This window comes from Nycticebus coucang, chromosome 4 (assembly GCF_027406575.1).
Source record: "Nycticebus coucang isolate mNycCou1 chromosome 4, mNycCou1.pri, whole genome shotgun sequence".
In the NCBI taxonomy this organism is placed as follows: Eukaryota; Metazoa; Chordata; class Mammalia; order Primates; family Lorisidae; genus Nycticebus; species Nycticebus coucang.
The window spans coordinates 142,457,509-142,477,108 of record NC_069783.1 but is presented as its reverse complement, the minus strand read 5'-3'; the positions used below and the strand labels follow the sequence as shown (position 1 = coordinate 142,477,108).

Here is a 19,600-nt window from a genome sequence, read left to right as displayed (position 1 = left end):
GCTTAAGCGATTCTCTTGCCTCAGCCTCCCGAGTAGCTGGGACTACAGGCGCCCGCCACAACGCCCGGCTATTTTTTGGTTGCAGTTTGGCCGGGGCCGGGTCTGAACCCGCCACCCTCGGTATATGGGGCTGGCACCCTACCGACTGAGCCACAGGCACCACCCTGCATCATGCCTGTTAACGCTACTGATGACGTGCTAACCACACATTAATGATGCTATGTTGACCACGTGTTCAGAGGAAACTGGATTTTATTCTCCTGGCGCCCGGCAGTTTGTTTTCTCACTCCCATCTCATCCACCCATCCAGTGAACATTCACCAAGGCCTCTTCTGTACTAGGTGCTATCAGGTGCTGGGAATGCAGAGACTAGACATGATCACTCCTCCGTGCTACTGTGGCCTGCAGGAACATTTCATCATTGGTACTGAGTTTATTTGCCCATCTGTATAACTGAATTCTAGTTAACCAACAAGTATCCATCAGGGTTCTAATACTATATATCCAGACTTTTCTAAATCCTGGTTGGAAGGTAGAGAAATGGGGTAAAGCATAGATGGATCCGCTCCACAGCAGGTATCCTCTACTTCAGCTGAGCCAGGTCCCATTTGTGGTTCTTCCCCATGTGGGTAAGCAATTCCTGCTTTTGACCTATGCTGAAGACCTCTAGGGGAAGCCATTCCCTGAGAATGGGGCTTCACGGACCTAAAACTGGCAGAAGAAGAAAGTAAATGCAGGCGCTCTAGGATGTGCATGCTGCAGAGGTGGTGAGGGAGGACTGACACTGGACACAGAGTGGGACACACAGAACAATGAGGCCTGACAACTGGCTCAATCTCCAGGCACTCTTCTGCCACCACCCTTCTCTGGGGGCTGATGTGTGCAAGGAACACCTAGATGACAGTGAGCACTCAGAAAAAACCTCAGGTAGCAGACAGGCAGAAGCTCTAAAGGAGGAGGAGATAGGAGTGAGGAAGGCCAGGCTGGTCGTACAGGCATGTTCTCATAAACTCCTGGGCCACCATGGGAGACAAGCAGGGGTGATTCTGGAGCCAATGGGTAAGATCAAATAGAGGTTAGTTAGTGACTGATTAAATAAATAGCAATAAGGGAAAGGAGATTTAAGGACACTAAGGAACCTGGTGGGATGGAGGAGGAAGATGGGGGCTTTAACAAATAGGAAAATGGGGATAAATGTACAGCTGAGTGAGGAACTACACAAGAAAAGGTCTGCCTTTGGATGTACTGAGTTTGAGGTGAATTCCAGGAGAAATGCTTGTATGCAGGAAAGGTCAACCTAGAAATCAAGGAGACACTGAGCCAGGGATGTACATCTATGTCCTTGAGATAGATTAAGTTTCCTGGCTCGGCGCCTGTAGCTCAGTGGTTAGGCACCAGCCACATGCACCAGGGCTGGTGGGTTCAAACCCAGCCAGGGCCTGCTAAAAACACCCATGACAATAACAACAAAAAAATAGCCGGGCATTGTGGGGAGCAACTCTAGTCCCAGATACCGGGAGGCTAAGGCAAGAGAATTGCTTAAGCCCAGGAGTTTGAGGTTGCTGTGAGCTGTGACACCACAGCAGTCTACCAAGGGTGACATAGTGAGACTCTGTCTCCAAAACAAACAATAACAAAAAAAGAGATAGATTAAGTTCCCAAGGTTAAGTCCAATAACCAAGTGTGCATGGAAGGATTCTGACTTATGTGTACTCTGAGGATAAAAAAATAACAACAAAAAAAGAGAAGCCATGGAAGGAGCATGTGCAGACTGTCACCCACACAGCAGTGTGAGCTGTGTTAAAAGGGAGAGAGACGCAAGCAGAAAAATGGTCAGCTATCAGATGCTGGGGTAACTGAGAGCATGAAGGCTGACTCAAGGTCACCTTTCTCTCTCCAGATCTCTACTGGCGGTGTATATGAGTGGGAGAAATATACCCCCACCCCACTGATGCTGGGCTTGATGTGTGACTTACTTTGGCCAACAGAACATGAGTATATGAGAGGTAACTAAAGGCTTGAAATGTGCCTCTTTGCTTTGCTTGGTCTCTTGCAATCCTGACTTTTGCTATGAGGAGAGTCTTCCCACTCACTGTTGGTTACAGAAGGATGAGACGCAGGGAGTTGATATAAACCCGACAGGCAGCAAAAAGCAGAACTATCCCAGTTGACCCACAGACCCAGAGAAAGAAATACATGTTTGTGGCTGTATATCTCTGAAACTCCGGGGCACTGCATGGCATTAGCAGAGGAAAACCTGGCTGATTTGGTGTGAGTTGTGGGTCTCCTTTAGGGATGCACCTTCTGGGTCTCCTGACATGGAGCTCAAATTGTAGAAATAGAAACAGGATGAGAAACAATGCCTATTTCAGCCAGTTCTAAGAGAAACTTGTTGACTGTACTTTGGGGCTATTTTCCCAAAGCAAGTTACATATGAAATGTCTTAAATACTGATTTTTAAATAAAGCTGCACACAATTGAGCAGAAAGAAAAGACCAGAGAATTTGGGGAATTTGACTTTGATATACAAAGTCAGGGATATTGAGATTTGGTAAGTTCAAAGAATTTTTACAAAATTGTTTGTGGCAACAGCTAGCCGATAGCTGGCAGGGAAACCAAGAAGGAAGAACTCAGGGTTTGGATTAATCAACAGATTCAGAATCCTACCCTGCCCCTTCTTCCTCTAGCTCTTATTCTAACAAGAATGCTACTCCAAGTTTCAGGACTATGAACAAAGGTTCTGGGACAAGAGATAAAAGAGGAAATGTCTAGTATTCAAAAGTATCTCTGCCAGGTCTTTAGGACAGAACAAATTGGCCCTTGACCGATGACAGAGGGGTAGACATGTCAGCTCCTGGCCCAGGGGAGCCCAGGTCATTCAGAGTGCCGAGACCTCACGCTTGCCCCGTGCCAGGCTCATAACAGTTTCTCCTGCATCACTGCTGTCTGCTTTTTGTCTTTAGGCTGAGTCTACCATTCACCAGATTATCCCTCTGACATACAGTGGGAAAACTCATGTCTAGCAATTTTAAGAATTATGTATACATTTATTTGTGTACTTACTTACTTACTTATTTTAGAGCTAGGGTCTCACTTTGTCAACCTAAGCTGGAGTGCGTGGAATCCTCATAGTTCGCTGTAGCCTCAAACTCCTGGGCTCAGGTGATCCACCCTCCTTAACCTCCAAAGTAGCTGGGATGACAGGCATGCGCTAACACTCCTGACGAGAATTCTGCTTTTACAAAAGGTCATGAGAAACATAAAAGGAGATTCCATGCAGGATGTCTCTGAGGTCATACAAGAAAACCAATTACACTTATCTCCTTGCTAAGCTGTTAACTTTCTCTAATAAGCTTACCAAAGCCTTCTGAACTCACTTCGTTCTCAACCTTTTTGGAAGGAATCCAGATTCAAGAATCAGGAGCACAAGACCAGAGTCGACAGCATGTTCCACTCTCTTCTCACAACTGTGTCTCTTCAATGCTCTAGTCTCTAATGCAGCATATTTTTCCTCCCTCAAACAGGTGTAGCTGAGCCTGAGTAAGTCACTTCATAGCTAAGGCTAAATCTGCCTTTTGGAACTTAGTCATGTCAGAAGTGGAGGGCCACAACAAGATAGGACACAGAGATTCAGCCAGGCAATTTCACCCTTTTTGTAAAGGAGCCCAGCTTTGGATCTCAGAAGAAGAGAGGTGAGCCACAGGAGACAGAGGCTGGGGGACTGGACAGAGAAGGCTATAACTCTTACAGCAAAGGACAGATCATCTTCCTCTTGCAAACACTATTCAACATCTGAAAGGGCTATGCCCCCTTATTTCTCATGTCCTTGACTGGTGAGAAACTCCTCTCCCTGGAATGCCTTTTCTCCCCCCCTAGCCCAACTCAAATGTCACTTCTCAAATCATTGCCTTGTCCCCCAAGTAGGAAGTGGAAGGCACAGCCTTCTTTGTTCAGACCTTTATCGTAACACTCCTCATGTGGTGGATTAAAAATTTACACATTTGTTGCATGCTCCACACTGTGAGCTACTGTAAGGCCAAGAATTTCAGCTATTATTCAGGCATACGTCTTCAGACTCAGCATCAGCCCTGGTACAGACTACATGCTTATAAAATATTTTCAAAATGGTACAACCCCAATTTAGAATGAAATTGGAACTCCTTGTTTTAAGGGGAAAAATAAATGCCCCAAAATATTATATCCACTTTTCCTCCACAGAGTTCTGGAAATGATTTGGGATAAGAAAAAGATTGTCTTGTAAAGTAGAACCTTGCTAGTTTGGGATTAATTGGAAAGCAAAAAGCCAGAATTAGAAAATATCTGTAGGCGAGGCATGGTGGCTCATACCTGTAATCCTAGCCCTCTGGGAGGCCAAGGTGGGTGGATCGCCTGAGCTCAGGAGTTCAAGACCAGCCTGAAAAAAAGGGAAACCCTGTCTCTACTAAAAACAGAAAAAACTAGCTGGGCATGGGGGTGGGGCCCTATAGTCCCAGCTACTCAGGAGGCTTAGGCAGGAGGATCGCTTAAGCCTAAGAGTTTGAGGTTGCTGTGAGCTATGATGCCTTAGCACTCTACCCAGAGCACAGAGTGAGACTCTGTCAAAAAAAAAAAAAAAAAGGAAGGAAGGAAGGGAGGGATGGAGGGAAAATATTTGTAAAGATCGTTTTAAATGTTTAAAGACTCACTGTCACTTGAATGAAGCTAATGACGTAGCAATGACATAGTCATCAGTGCCTGGGTACTTGCTCTAAAGAATAGATGCAGGCAATATAGTAAGACCTTGTCTCTAGATTTTTTTTAAAAAGTAGCTGGATGTGCTGTGTGCCCTGGTAGTCCTAGCTACTTGGGAGGCTGAAGCAGGAGGTTTACTTGAGCCCAGGACTTCAAGGCTGCAGTAAGCTGTGATGGCACCTCTGTACTCTAGCCTGGACAACAGGGTGAGACCCCCATGTCTTAAGGAAAAAATAAAGAGACACAAATAATTTGACTCAATCTAGCAATAGTTCATTTACATCAATAGGTGAAATATATCCTGGTTGCAATGTTGCTTTCGCAATTCATTTGCCTAAAAACTCCTGCTTTTCTACCTCTTTTTTTTTTGTTTTTGAAGAGACAGAGTCTCACTTTACTGCCTTCAGTAGAGTGCCATGATGTCACAAGGACTCACAGCAACCTCCAACTCCTGGGCTTAAGCGATTCTCTTGCCTCAGCCTCCCGAGCAGCTGGGACTACAGGCGCCCGCCACAACGCCCGGCTGTTTTTTGGTTGCAGTTCAGCCGGGGCTGGGTTTGAACCCGCCACCCTCGGCATATGGGGCCGGCGCCCTACTCACTGAGCCACAGGTGCCGCCCTTTTCTCCCTCTTTTTTAAGGGGTGGGAGTGAAAGGGAAGCTCTTTGGGATTATATTAATCATACATAATCTTCAGTTTGTGACACTCTTCCATCATGCATGGCTTGATTTCACTTATTTGGTAATTTTTCATTATGTATGTATGTAATAAGCACCCACAGAAACATTGCTCAAAACAAAATCCAGGGTCTTGAGAGTAACATACCTCTAATCATTTGTTACCTCTCACTGAATCCATCCTCTGCCACCACAGCCTGACTAGGTACCAGCCCTGTTCCCATTGCCGTCACTCCTGGCAGTCCTTTTTATATGGGTTTCATCATATCTACCTACACTTCCAAAAGTCTTTTTTATTTTTGTTTTTAACTCAATTAAAAGGATGTCATGCAATAAGTAATATTTTGGTACCTACTTTTTCTTCTTACTATTGTATTTCTAAGAGTCATATCTTTGGGTCGCTATGGCTCATTTGTTTTTGAAAGCTGGCTAGTATCCATATACTTCCATTTACTTACCCACTCTGTCACTGTGGGCATCTGAGTTGTTTCCAGGATTTTGCTATTGTTTACAGGGCAGCTTTGAACATTGTTGTTTATGCAAAAGGCCACCTCTTGGGTATTACACCTCAGGTATAAAGAATACATGGATATTTAATTTTAGAAGTTAATGCCAAAGTAGGTCTGTTATGGTTTTGAGAACTTACCGCTCCCATCAGCCATGTATAATATAAGGTAGCTGGTGGATGCAAGTGTGCTCCCTCCAACACCTGCTATTGTTGGACTTGTTAATATTTGCTGCTTGTTAGCAGTGTAGAACGAACTGGTGTCATTGGTATTTATGAATGAGTGCAATCTAAATTAGTATTTTGAAATAAGAAAATGCATTTGATTATAAAAATAACTTAAACTGTAAAAAGTTTAGAAATATAGAAAGGCACCAAAAGGGAAACAAAATACCAGCTATAGCTTATCAAGGTTTAATATTCCTTTACAATGAAGGAACATTTACATTATTAAAAGGGCAGCCTACAATTGCAAATGTATTTAAATCCCTTGGGAGAATTCCTTCCAGACCTGACCTACTATTGAACACAGCCCTGTCAAGTGTTGTAACTAGACTGAGTCCCCAAAGTGCCACTGTACTGTTCAAGGTGTCCAGGGAACAACTTACATACTGCAAGATGCTGGCTAAATATCAGAGTTTAATACTGAAGATGCGTTTTGAAATTCATAACGTCTCCCTTATGGGAGGTACATGTTCTATACAGTGGTTTCAATCTATGCCTCTTTTGATCTGGGAGGAAGGGACTGGAAATTCTTATTAAACACTTTAATAAAAAGTACTTCTTTTATTTTTAAATCCATTTTCAGAAAATCCTTTGTAGCATTTTACTTCCTTTCAGCAGCAAGGAAGTAAAATGTTTTTCAGCAGCAGCAAAAACAATCCATAGAATAACAAGGACACCAGGGCTGGGCTGTGATTAATTGAATAAAGGTGTCCTCTGAGACAGAGACTCAATTTTTAGGGGAAAGGTGTATTTTACAAACACTAGAGAAAGAGATTAGTGACAGAGCCCAGCATGAATACAGAGTCTGCTCACAGAACATCTCTGGCAACCAAATTTCAACCTTACTGACATCTAATCAGAGGTCAGGCACTGTGTTAGTGAGATTCAGACAGGAAAAGGGCAGCACCTTTTCTTCAGGGGTCACCAACGATGTAACTATAAAATTAGAAAGAGCATAATAAGTGCTGAATTGAGAGTAAATACCTGATTGGGAGTGACAAGGATAGGGTAGTTCTGATGGAAGCAGTGTGATGTTTGAATGGAGATCTAAAATGTGACTAGACTACAGGACAAGATGAAGAGTGAATGTGGGCAGAAGGGAGAAACACTTCATTCACTCAGAGTCAGCCAATTGTTTGCTCAAGCACTGATTAAGCATCTACTATATTCCGGGGATGCCTTTGGAACTGGATATACAGAGAGGTGAATGAATTGACCCTGGAGCTTTTGAAAGGCTTTTATGAGAAGTTATTACTTAATTAGGAATTGAGAAATAAAAAGAATCAGCCATACCTAAAGCAGGGGCAGAGCAGTGAGCAGAATTTTAGCGACAAGGGGTAGCATGTGTAGAACTCTAAGTGGGAAAGCCCGACGTATCCAGAAGGTGAAAAGAGGCCAGGGGTGAAGGAACGTGAACTGGAGTACACAAGATCATCAGAAACTTTGAGGGATTTAATTGTGTTTAGGGATATGTTTCAGTTCCACCCATGTAAACATAAAAGATGTAAAGTCTCCATCCTTTTTTATGGCTGCATAGTATTCCATGGTGTACACATACCACAATTTTATATATATATATATATATTTTTTTTTTTTTAATTTTTATTTTTATTATTTTTTGCAGTTTTTGGCCAGGGCCAGGTTTGAACCCACCACCTCCAGTATATGGGGCCAGCACCCTACTCCTTGAGCCACAGGTGCCATTCATGGACCGATGGGCACTGGGGCACTTCCATGACTTGCCCATTATGAATTTGGCTGCAATAAACATTCTGGTGCAAATATCTCTGTTGTAAAATTTTTTAAAAAATATTTCAAGAATGGAAAAAAATATCCAATGTATTCAATATTATCGTGAAACCAATATGTAATCACCTACACATTCATATGAATGAGAAAACATAACTATAGTCCAGAAAGAAAAGAAGAAGAGGGAGGGAGGGGAGGGCAGAAGGGGAGGAGAGGGTGGGAGGGCCGGAGGAGGGAGGATATTTGATAGGACTTCACCTATTGTGCACAATGCAATGGTATACTTCAAAACTATTAAGAGTAGAGTATAAATGTCCTACCACACAAATAAGTAAGTGAGGTAATGGTTATGTTAATTGACTTGAATGGAAGTATTCTACGTTGTATATCAAATCAGCACATTGTACTTTATACATGCATAAGTGCACACAGTTATAATTTAATTTTTTTTAAAAAAAGAGTGTTTAGGGCTTTGTGATGGAGGGAAAGCAAGGAAACAGAGTCTAAAATATCTTTCTGAAAGAACCACTGTGGCTGCAAAGCACTGAAGAGCCATGAGAGGGAGAGGGAGTAGAGAGCAGTGATGTGGGCAGGGAGGAGGGAGGAGGGAGAGGAAGTAGGGAGAGAGAGGAGGGAGAGGGAGACTGAGAGGGAGGAGAGAGCAGGGAGGAAGAAAAGGGAGCAGGGAGAGGAAGAGAAAGAGGGAGGTGGGGGATGGAGAGGGAGGGGAGGAGGAGAGGGAGTAGAAGTGGGAGGTCAGACAGGAAGCTGTAACAATGGCTCAGGATGTCAACAACAGTGTCCTGGACTGTGCTTGTAGCAGTGGAGGCAGAGTGGATGGATTAAATAGGTCTTTTAAAATACTTTTTATTTTAGTAAAAAACAGTTGACATAAAGTTTCCATCTTAACCATTTTTTAAGTATATGGTAGTGTTAACTACATGCACCTTGTTACACAACAGATCTCTGGAATTTTTTCATATTGACCAACTCCCCTTCTCCCCTCCCCAGCCCTTGATGAAGATTATTCCACTTATTATGTTTGGCCACTTCTGATACCTTGTATAAACGGAATCATGTAGTAGTTGTCTTTTTGTGCCTGGCTTATTTCACTTAGCATAATGACCTCAAAGTTCATCCATACTGTAGCATATGACAGGATTTTCTTCCTTATTAAATCTCAATAATAATTCATGGTACGTATATACCACATTTTCTTTATTCATCCATTGAAGGAAAGTTAGGTTGCTTCTATCCCTTGACTACTATGAATAATGCTGGAATGAACATGGCGTGCAAATATCTTTTTGAGATTCTATTTTTAATTCTTTTGGCAATATACCCTGAAATGGGACTGCTGGATCATATAGTAATCCAATTTTTAATTTTTTAAAGAACTTTCATACTCTTTCCCATAGCAGATGCATCATTTTACATTCCCATCAACAAAGCACAAAGGTTTCGATATCTCCATATCCTCACCAACATCTGTTATTTTCTAGTTTGCGTGTTCTGTTTTGATTTTTAGTATGGCCATTCTAATGGGGGAAAGGTATTTCATTGTGGTTTTGATCTGCATTACACTGATGATTACTGATAGTGAGCATTTTTTCATATGCATGTTGGTCATTTGTGTATCCTTTGGACAAATGTCTAGTCAAGTCCGTTGCCCATTTTGAAACTGGATTATTTGAGGTTTTTTTCATTGTTGTGGAGTTACATATTCTGGATATTATTAACCCTTTATCAGATATATGGTTTGAAATATACGTATATTTCATATATCAGATATATGGTTCAAATATAAATATTTATTCCATTCTATGAGTGGCCCTTTCAGTTTGTTGATCATTTGCTTTGCTGTGAAGAAATTTTAAGGTTGGATGTGGTCCTCTTTGTCTATTTTCTGTTTTGTTGCCTATGCTTTTGGTATCATAACCAAAAAATCATTGGCAATCAATATTATAAAGTTTTTCCCTATGTTTTCTTCTAGGAGTTTTATAATTTCAGGGCGTAAATCCATTTGGAGTTAATTTTTGTATATGGTATCAGGTAGGGGTTAGACTTCATTCTTGTTGCATGTGGATATTTAGTTTTCCCAGTTCCGTTTGCTGAAGGGGCTGTCCTGCTCTCACTTCACTTTGGTCAAAGATCGCTTGACTATACACAGAGGGGTTTATTCCTGTGCTCTTTATTCTAGTCCATTGGTTTGTATGTCTGTCTGTATGCTAGGATCATCCTGTTTTGACCAATGTAGTTTTATAATGACGTTTTGAAATCAGGAAGTGTGAGGCCTCCACCTTTGCTTTTCTTCCTTAATGTTGTTTAGACTATACAGAGTCTTTTGAGATTCCACCTGAATTTTAGAATGTTCTTTTCTATTTCTGCAAAAACAAATGCCACTAGGATTCCGATAGGAATTATACCGAATCTGTAAATCACTTTGGGAAATATGGATATTTTAACAATATTAACTCTTGTAACCCATGAACATAGGATGTCTTTCATTTATTTGCCATCTTTAATTCTTTTCAGCAATATTTCACAGTTTTCAGGATATAGGTCTTTTGCCTCCTTGGTTACGTATATTCCTAAGTTTTTTATTCTTTTTGATGTTATGGTTAATGAGATTATTTTCTTCCTCTTAAAATTGTTCATTGTTACTATATAGAAACACAATTGATTCCTGTGTGTTGATTTTGTATCTTGCGACATTGCTGAATTTATTATATTAATTCTAACAGTTTTTTGGTGGAACTTTTGGGTTTTCTACGCATACGATTGTGTCATCTATGAACAGAGACAGATTTACTTCTTCCTTTCCAACATGGATGCTTTTTATTTCCTTTCCTTGTCTAACTGCTCTTGCTGGGATTTCCAGTACTGTGTTGAATAGAAGTGGCAAAAAAGGCATTCTTGCCTTGCTCCTGGATCTTATAGGGAACACTTGCATTTTTTTTTTTTTTTAACCAGTTAGTAAGATGTTAGCTGAGGGCTTTTCATATGGCCTTTACTACATCGAGGCAATTTTCCCTCTCTTGCTAGCTTGTTCTATGTCTTTACCACAAAAGGACATTGGATTTCATCAAATGCTGCTTCTGGATCATCTCACATGAGATGATCATGTGACTTTTGTCCTTTATTGTGTTAAGACGGTATATTATATTGATTGATTTTTATAACTGAAGCATCCTTACTTTCCAAGAATAAATTCCACTTGGTCATAGTGTAGAAGAATCCTTTTAATACATTGTTGAATTTAGTTTACTAGTATTAGTTTGAACATTTTTGCATCAATATTTATCAGGGATATTGGTCTGTAGTTTTTTCTTGTAGTACCCTTGTCTGATTTTGGTATCAAGGAAATTCAGGCCTTATTTTATGAGTATGGACAATTCCCTCCTCTTCAATTTTTTTAGAAGATTTTGAGAAGGAATGGTATTTATTCTTCTTCAAATGTTTGGTAGAATTCTCCAGTGAAACCATCTAGTCCTGGATTTTTCTTTACTAGGAGGCTTTTGATTACTGACTCAACCTCCTTATTAGTTATAGATCTGTTCAGATGTTTGGTTCCTTCATGATTCAGGCTTGGCTGGCTGTTCAAAATGTATTTTATGAGGACAATGTGTAAGGTTTACTTATGGATTAGGATGAGGGAAAGAGAGAATAATGGATAATAATTTTTTTTTTTTTTTTTTGCCTTAAGCAACTATCTACATGATGATGCAGGAACCAGGATAAGAATTAAGGTAGAAATGAGGAAACTCAATGATTGGGCTTTAGATATTTTAGACTAGCGATGCTTAGAAGATACTTAGACAGAGATGTTTAGTGGCAGCTACACAGAGCTCAGAGATACCTGAGCTAGATCAGAGGGAAAGAATTTGTAAGGGCACTCTGAGAAGAGCAGAGAGAAAGGGGTAGTGGCTGAAACATGATGTTCACTAAGAGGTAAGAACAGAAAATAAATTCAGAATACCTTCCTAAAGCCAAATCATGAAGTTGGGCTCCGAAATTTGTTTTATATTGTTTGTGAAATTACAGGAATGTTTCTTTTTACCCTTTTACATGACAGAATTGTTTATTCATGGCTATTTATTTCGATTTTAAAAGTAGTATACAAGGTTGGACAATTAAGTTCGCAAACTCATCCTAGAAAAAGTGCTATGTATCTTATTGCTGAATGTCACTATGGTCACCTTCAAGGGGAGAAGCTATGTACTGACCCCAGAGCCTAGTCCACCCTTCAAAGCCATTTTGGAACTCTTTAGAACATGGTAGCACTTTTTCTAGGATGAGTTCATGAACTTAATTCTCTGACCTCGTATACTTATTATAAAAAAAAAAAAACTTAAAAATTTGGAAGAGTATAAAGAATAAAATAACAAGCACCCATAATCCTAACATCTGCTTATAATTACCACTAACGCTATGGCCTATTTTCCTCAAATAATTTTTTCTTTTTGTACTCATATTTTTGTATATATTAAAAATTATACTATATGTAATAATTCTATATCCTACTTTTTCTACTCAATATTTTGTTATAAACATTTGGCTAGGTCATTAAAAATTCTCTATAAATATAATTTTACTTGCAACATAATATTATAGGGAATAGATATAATTTGTTTGGCATTCAATTACTGTTGAATATTTAGGTTGTTTCTCATTTTTAAAATAATATAACAGGGCCGAGCATGGTGGCTCAAGCCCGTAATCTCAGCACTTGGGAGGCCAACGTGGGTGGACTGCCTGAGCTCACAGGTTCAAGACCAGCCTAAGCCAGAGTGAGACCTTGTCTTTAAAAATAGCTGGGAGTTCTGGTGGGTGCCTGTAATCCCAGCTACGTAGAAGACTGAGGCAAGAGAACCTCTTGAGTCCAAGAGTTTGAGGTTGCTGTGAGCTATGACACCATGTCACCTACTGAGGACGACAAAGTGAGACTCTGTCTCAATAAATAGTATAATATAATAATATACGGATGTATGACAAATATTCCTGTGTACAGATCTTTTCTCCATTTCTAAAATGGAGAATTTGGGGATCAAAGGCTAAGAACCTTTTAAAGATTTGATACTATTTGCAAACTGTTTTCAGAAAGGCAGGCTTATAGCCATTCACTGCATTCTTTGTCATCTCCGAGCATTGAGGTTTAAAAAATATTTACTAATTTTATAGATTAAAAATAATATATCATTGAAATTTTCTTACTGTTTTCACAAAACTGTGAGGCAGAAACCAGAGTCTCATAAAACTCAAAACCAGTAAATTCAAACCACACCAATAAAGTGTTCAATTCTAATATCATAATCTAAAACATGACTTTAAACTCACAAACTACGAAAACAATTTCCAACAAGATTGCTCCAACAGGAAGGATCTATTCCTGGCAGTCTAAGGTGAGCATCTAAACAGCCCAACAGAGTAATGCTGAACATCAAGCCACACGGCTTGTTAAAGGTCTTAAGGGTTCATTCTAACTTGTCAGCTTTCTGTATGGGTGGGAGGAGAGATTAACATGGGAGAACATAAGCAAGTTACAGCCCATCATCCTTTCTTCTTGATGTCCACAAAGACATTTTTTAACCTAAAAGACATTTTTTAACTCAAAAGGCACCTGGAAACAGACTTGCTCAACCTCTAGTCTCAAATAAAAGAACTGTGTAGGCACAAATGTTTGGGGTTAAACCATAGTGTCCAATGAGGAGGACAACTGGAAAGAGTAAGTTGAAGGATAATACCCTTCATTCTTACGGTGAATTTTAATCTAGATACCTGAAAACTAGATTTTCCCAGTGGCTGGGCCCTATGACTGATTGGTTTAGACTGAGATGATGAGGGTGTGGCCATACATTTCTACACTGCTGGTGGGACTGCAAACTAAAACAACCTTTATGGAAAGAAGCGTGAAGAATGCTCAAAGAACTAAAAGTTAACTTTCCATTTGATCCCACCATCCCATTACTAGGTATCTACGCAGAAGAACAAAAATCATTTTACCACAAAGATTTTGCACAAGAATGTTTATTGCAGCTCAATTCATAATTGCCAAGTCGTGGAAGCAACCCAAATACCCATCAGCTCCTAAATGGATCAACAGATTGTGGTGTATGTATACCATGGAATATTATTCAGCCATTAAAAAAGATGGAACTTTACATCTTTTATGTTTACCTGGATGGAGTTGAAATACATTCTTCTTAATAAAGTATCACAAGAATGTAGAAATAAATATCCAATGTACTCAATACTAATATGAAACCAATATATAAACAATTGCATACTCATATGAACAATAAAACACAAATGTCGTCTAGTAAGCAGGTGGGAGACAGAGGGGAAGGGCGAGGGGGGCAGACAATTGGCGGATGGAGGGAGGGCATTTGGCAGAACTCACCTAATGTGCACAATATGAGGGCGTATAGCACGTCCCCTGGGTGAGGGGTTCTTTTACAACTGGAATTTTACCATGAAAGTGAGAACAATATAATCTAAAAATTTGTACCCTCATATTAATTTGAATTAAAAAAATGAAAAAAAAAAAAGGAGAGGCACATAGAAACCACCTTTGTGTATGCAGAGCTTTCAAATGGCAGGTGCTATACACCCAGAAATGATCTTTATGTTCTTGGCTGGCTGGCAGTTGAAACACAAAAAAGGGAAGAATATAAGCAGGATAGACTTTGTCAGTGTCCGTTTCTGACACTATCAAAAAGAGAGAGAATCTTATCTTAGAGACTCAGAGTCCCATTAGCAGGGCTGATCCCTTGGTGAAGAGGCAGACCTCTCTCTTCCCCCGCCTGCTGTCCCTCCTTCCTCAAGTATTTGACTTCTTAACTTTGTACAATGTACTAAGCTAGAGATGAACAAGGCAGACATAGCCCCTGTTCTCACTGAACTGAAAAATAGTGAACAATGGAGCATATAAAATCTTTTAATTAAAATTGCAGTATGTGCAGTAAATGCAGAGTCTAATGAGAATGTGTAAGTAGGGGTAGGAGATAGGAAAACCAACTCTGGGAGTTGTAAAGTTTTCTTTGAGGAGGGAATATGTGAGCTGAGCTCAGAAGGATGATGAGAAACTGCTAAAGGCTACTGCAGGCAGCACACACAAAGGCTTTCAGTAACCTTTCGGGAGAAAAGACATCTCAGGTGGTCCTCCTGCCTCCCTTATGTTCAGGTCCTCTGCTTCTCATCAACCTTTCTCATTATCATTTGTAAACCTACTTGAGGGGGGAGAATGGATACAATAACTGGCACTGGCTTGCCCAAATCTCTTTGAGTTTGGTTCATGAAAGTTCACTCCCAAGGGGAAGCCTCTCTGGGCATGTTAGCAGCGTCACTCAGGTTTCCAAGCTTGGAAGTCCACCCTCCGGAGCGTGCTCTCAGTTCCAAGAGAGCTGGGGCTACGTCTGCCCTGCTCACCATGATCCCCAGTCTCTAGTGCAACACCTCAATCAAACAGAGTAAGAACTCAAACACTTGAGGAAAGAGAGACAGCAGGAGGAAGAAGAGGACAATAACTCCATGTCCACCATGGGGTCAGCCTTGCTGATGGGGCTTTGAGTCTCTAAGCCAAGATTCTCTCTCTCTTTGACAGTGTCAGACATGGACATTGCCAGAGACTTCCCTGATCACTATTGCTTTTGTGTGTTTTTACTGCTTGCTTTGGATAGGCAATACTTTTGGTCAGGCTACCGTCTAATCAAATGCCTAAGTGTTTTTATGTCTGCTGAAGCAGTTTTGTATACTTCTGGCCTAACCTAGTTTATGGTCATTTAAATCTCGAAGGACAGCCGTACTTCCAGGTTCTTGGGGGTTATCATACTGTCAACCCCTTAGAATTGCCAAGCTCTTGCCTTGGGTGAAGAACAGTGATACTCCAGAGTGCGCAGCAGTCACAGGAGAAATACAACAATGGTGTGTGAATGTGGCTGCAGCCTGTTCAGACTTCATAAAAACAGGAGCTAGAATGACATTCTCATATGCTTTGGATATTTCCTAAAATATGATATTAATTTTGATAATGAAAAACAGAAAAAGTGCTGGCCTGGAAGTCTGGGTGAGATCTAGATTATTTTGATTCTGGCTCTGACACTAACGTGGCTGTCAGCAAGTCCTATTTCAAGTGTTGGCTTCTGCTAAATAAAGGGATTAGACTAGATGATCACTAAAGCCCTTTTAATCTTGACATTACATTATCCAATAATTATTTTTCGCCTAAGAATTACCCCCACCCCCCGACTTCATAAGCACCCCAATGATCAGTCCAGCTGCTGGTTAATGATCACCATAAACTTAGAAGTCTGGGTGAAGCATCTCTAAAGACATCGTAGAGATACTTCAGGATTTTTACCATTACAAATGAAATCATTCAGGAGACAAGCAGATATTCTTGTGACCCCAAGATTTTCTGACACACAGATCTTCTGGACACTTGTTAATCAGTGAATAGAAAACTTCAATGCCTGGGAAATCTGGTTACAACCCAGCTCTAAGGTACCTTCTTCTTTCAATTTTCCCCAGAAGCAGAGCGTCTGTGGCAATTATTTTCTCTATGTAAAATAGTTGGTCATTACGATCAAAGGTTTCCATAACTTTATACCTTTTACTACAACCTTTGCAATAAGCAGTTCCCTTCTCTATTCTTCATATTTGAGAGTTCAACTCCTTTTGCCTCAGTCCCTCAACACACAGATCTGTGCACATGTCCTGTCACCAGTGTTAAATTACTCTCTCAAATAGGCAGTCAGCTGCAGTATAAACTCATTACAACGTATACAACCAAAAATAACATCAGTTTTAATTAGCTGCCACATTAAATTCAAAGTCAGGCTTGTGTTTAAACAGTTTACAAACTCTGCTTAGAGAATGGGCATCTCTGATAAGGCCCTTCTCGGTTTTAAGGAAAATTACCAAAAAGAATAAAGACAGACTACTAAGGGGCTGATATCCAGAAACGAGACACACATTTGTTTCTGTTGCAGCAACTGTAAGGAGACTGAACACAAAAGTGTGAATTCTAAAAGATTTCTTCCATTAGTGAAAATAGGGTGTTTACCCCCAAACCCTGAATTTTATCTGCAAATGGACTTGGGAACATTTCACCAACTTACCTTGAGTAGTAAGACTCCACTCCCAAGGCCTCCTGGACACTGGCAATGTGCTGCTCTAGGGCCGAGCTGGTTGCTATTGGAAGGGCTGCACTGCTCCCAACCTGGAAGTCACTGGAGTTGTCCACTGTACTATCCCCCAGGTAGTGTTCATGAAACTTCAGAATTCCTGAAGCAAGACAGGCACAGCCAACATTTATACATGATTCGATGGGAGGAGGGAGAAGTCAAAGGTAGGAGACAGAAATACTGAAGCTATGTGAGTTGTCTGACAAGTACGTTATCCTGCAAACCACATGAAGAAATCCTGAAATCCAAGGTCTCAAGAGGGCTTCTCTATTTTAGTCAGTGCTTTTCTTATAGCTTTTAACATTAGGTTTGGTGCCTGAAACTAGGGAATTCAAAATACAGTTTTTGCTTTTGATGAGATTTTCAGACGCTCTTGGAATTATGACTACTTCATATTTATTTCAAAAGAGACGCTTCTTAGAAGCACCAACTAGGGAAAGTCTCCTTTCAAGACTAGGGCATGACTATGTCAAGGTATATTTTCTGCAAAGACCAAAATCCCAAGCAAAAATATCATTGACCATGTGGAAATTGTGGTACAAAAGACTTCATTTCACAAAAGCAAATCACAGTAAGTGTATTGTATAAAGGTCAGAACAAAACATCTTAAGCCATTTTTAAGTAAGACTAACTGGTCAATGGTTATTAATATATTAAAGGAGCAAAAAAATAATGGCTGCATGAAACTGAGGCAAGCCACCATGGTTTTCTGGCAATAAATAGGACATATTCTCAAATGGTAATGAGGCGTGTCAGCTCTGGGAAGTGCTGGTCCTCTCTGATTGGATTAGAGGCCCCACTGAAAGCCTCAGAGCCTCATTAAGAGCAAAAAGGAACAGAAAAGAAACAATAGGAGCCTCATTATTACAAGGCTTTGGATATACCACCTGTTAAATAATATCCCTCAAAGGTAACAACCCCAGACAGAAAGAGCTCGATATCTCCCAGTTATCTATCTTGCCCACACAGTGTTTGTGTCACTCTGGGAGCTGGAATACACCAGGGTTCCACGGTAGCCAATATCCATTCACAAAGTTGCCATGAAAATCACAACTTAAGACCTTCAGCATAAAAAAGGTGAGAGGTAAGGATGTTTTCTGTGGAAAGCCCATAAAGAACGTGTAACTAAAGGGAAAAGATTATGAAAAATAATGGCTCAGTGCTTGTAGCTCAGCGGCTAGGGTGCCGGCCACATACACTGAGGTTGGCGGGTTTGAACCCGGCCTGGGCCTGCCAAACAACAATGACAACTACAACAAAAAAATAGCCGGGCGTTGCAGTAGGCGCCTGTAGTCCCAGCTACTTGGGAGGTTAAGGCAAAGAGAATTGCTTAAGCCCAAGAGTTCGAGGTTGTTGTGAGCTGTGACACCATGGCATTCTAGTGAGGGCGACATACTAAAACCCTGACTCAAAAAAAAAAAAAAGAAAAAGAATGCCACAGCATAGAATGTATAGGCACAAATGCTCAGAACCCAAAAAGCATCTTGGAGCTGTTATCCAGCCATCATCTTTTTTTCTTTTTAAATCAAAGCAATAGAAACATTATGAGGAAAACCTTATCAATTTCCCCTAGCAGTTAAAGTTTTGAAATTACCTTACAGATATTCAAGAAGACCATTCTTCAAGATTCCCAATTATAAGATCCACTTCTCCAGTCAATAAACTCTAATTGGATCTGGTGTGTCTCCAACATGGTAAAGGCATCAGCATTTTATTATGCAAAAAATATGGCCCTAACAGCTAAATAGTGTTTCTGTATTTAGAGAAACTGCTACAGCCTGAACATTTAATGCTGATTTAATCAGAGGGGATTTTTACTTCTGAAATAGATTTATAAATAGAACCAGTTAAAAATGGGTTCTGTTAAATTCAAAAAATTCAAGCATAAGATTTATCTATATTCTGTGATAGAGTTGCTGTTATCATTTCAGTATCTTTAACTTTACAACAACAAAGGGCCATGATTATTAAACATATCTAGAAAGTTTGTTAGAACGACTAGTCATCTCTTTATAATGAGCAACAGCTACCTACAAAAACGGGTGCCAGTGAAATGAATCCTCCTGTTCTTAGTCTTCCTTGATAAATACTTTCATGTTCAACAGCAGGAGAATGAGAAAGTTGGATTGTCTTTTTGAATAAACCACCATTGGCTATTCCCCACCACTGAGGTGTCGCTGAAATCTGACATGAGCTCTTTAGCCCGATACAGGATAATGTACCTCTTTCACCTCTATTCATTAGCCCATCATAGGTCCAGTGTTTTAACTGTCCTGTTCCCACAGAAAGAGATCTTACCTGCCCCTGGGGCAAGCAGCCAGCTATACAGGTAGCCTGCAGCCAGGGAATAGTAAAGCACTAGTCCCCTCTGCCCATTAACCATCTCTAAGATCTGGTCAATAGTGACTGGGGAGTAGGGGTCTGAGTCCTGTTGTCCTGTTTGTCGTTCCACCAGAAGATCAGCAAATGCCCTTGTCCGTCCTCTTTCCGCCACAGCCAGAGCTTCGTCATGATGGCCTAGGAGACAA

At 40.5% G+C, this 19,600-nt stretch overlaps 1 protein-coding gene across 5 annotated transcripts in view; it reads right to left on the bottom strand.

The window, feature by feature from the left end:
• LOC128583199 (tetratricopeptide repeat protein 28) overlaps positions 1-19,600 on the bottom strand; it is an 882,203-nt gene that overhangs the window by 99,592 nt on the left and 763,011 nt on the right. For all 5 annotated transcript variants that reach the window (XR_008379421.1, XR_008379422.1, XM_053587214.1 and 2 more), the window contains 2 exons: positions 19,371-19,589; positions 17,007-17,172 (listed from right to left, as the gene is read on the bottom strand). Coding sequence is in view for 3 of the 5 variants with exons in the window: in XM_053587214.1 (XP_053443189.1) it covers positions 17,007-17,172; positions 19,371-19,589 (385 nt within the window). In the remaining 2 variants the exon portion in view is untranslated. The remainder of the gene's footprint in view (positions 1-17,006; positions 17,173-19,370; positions 19,590-19,600) is intronic.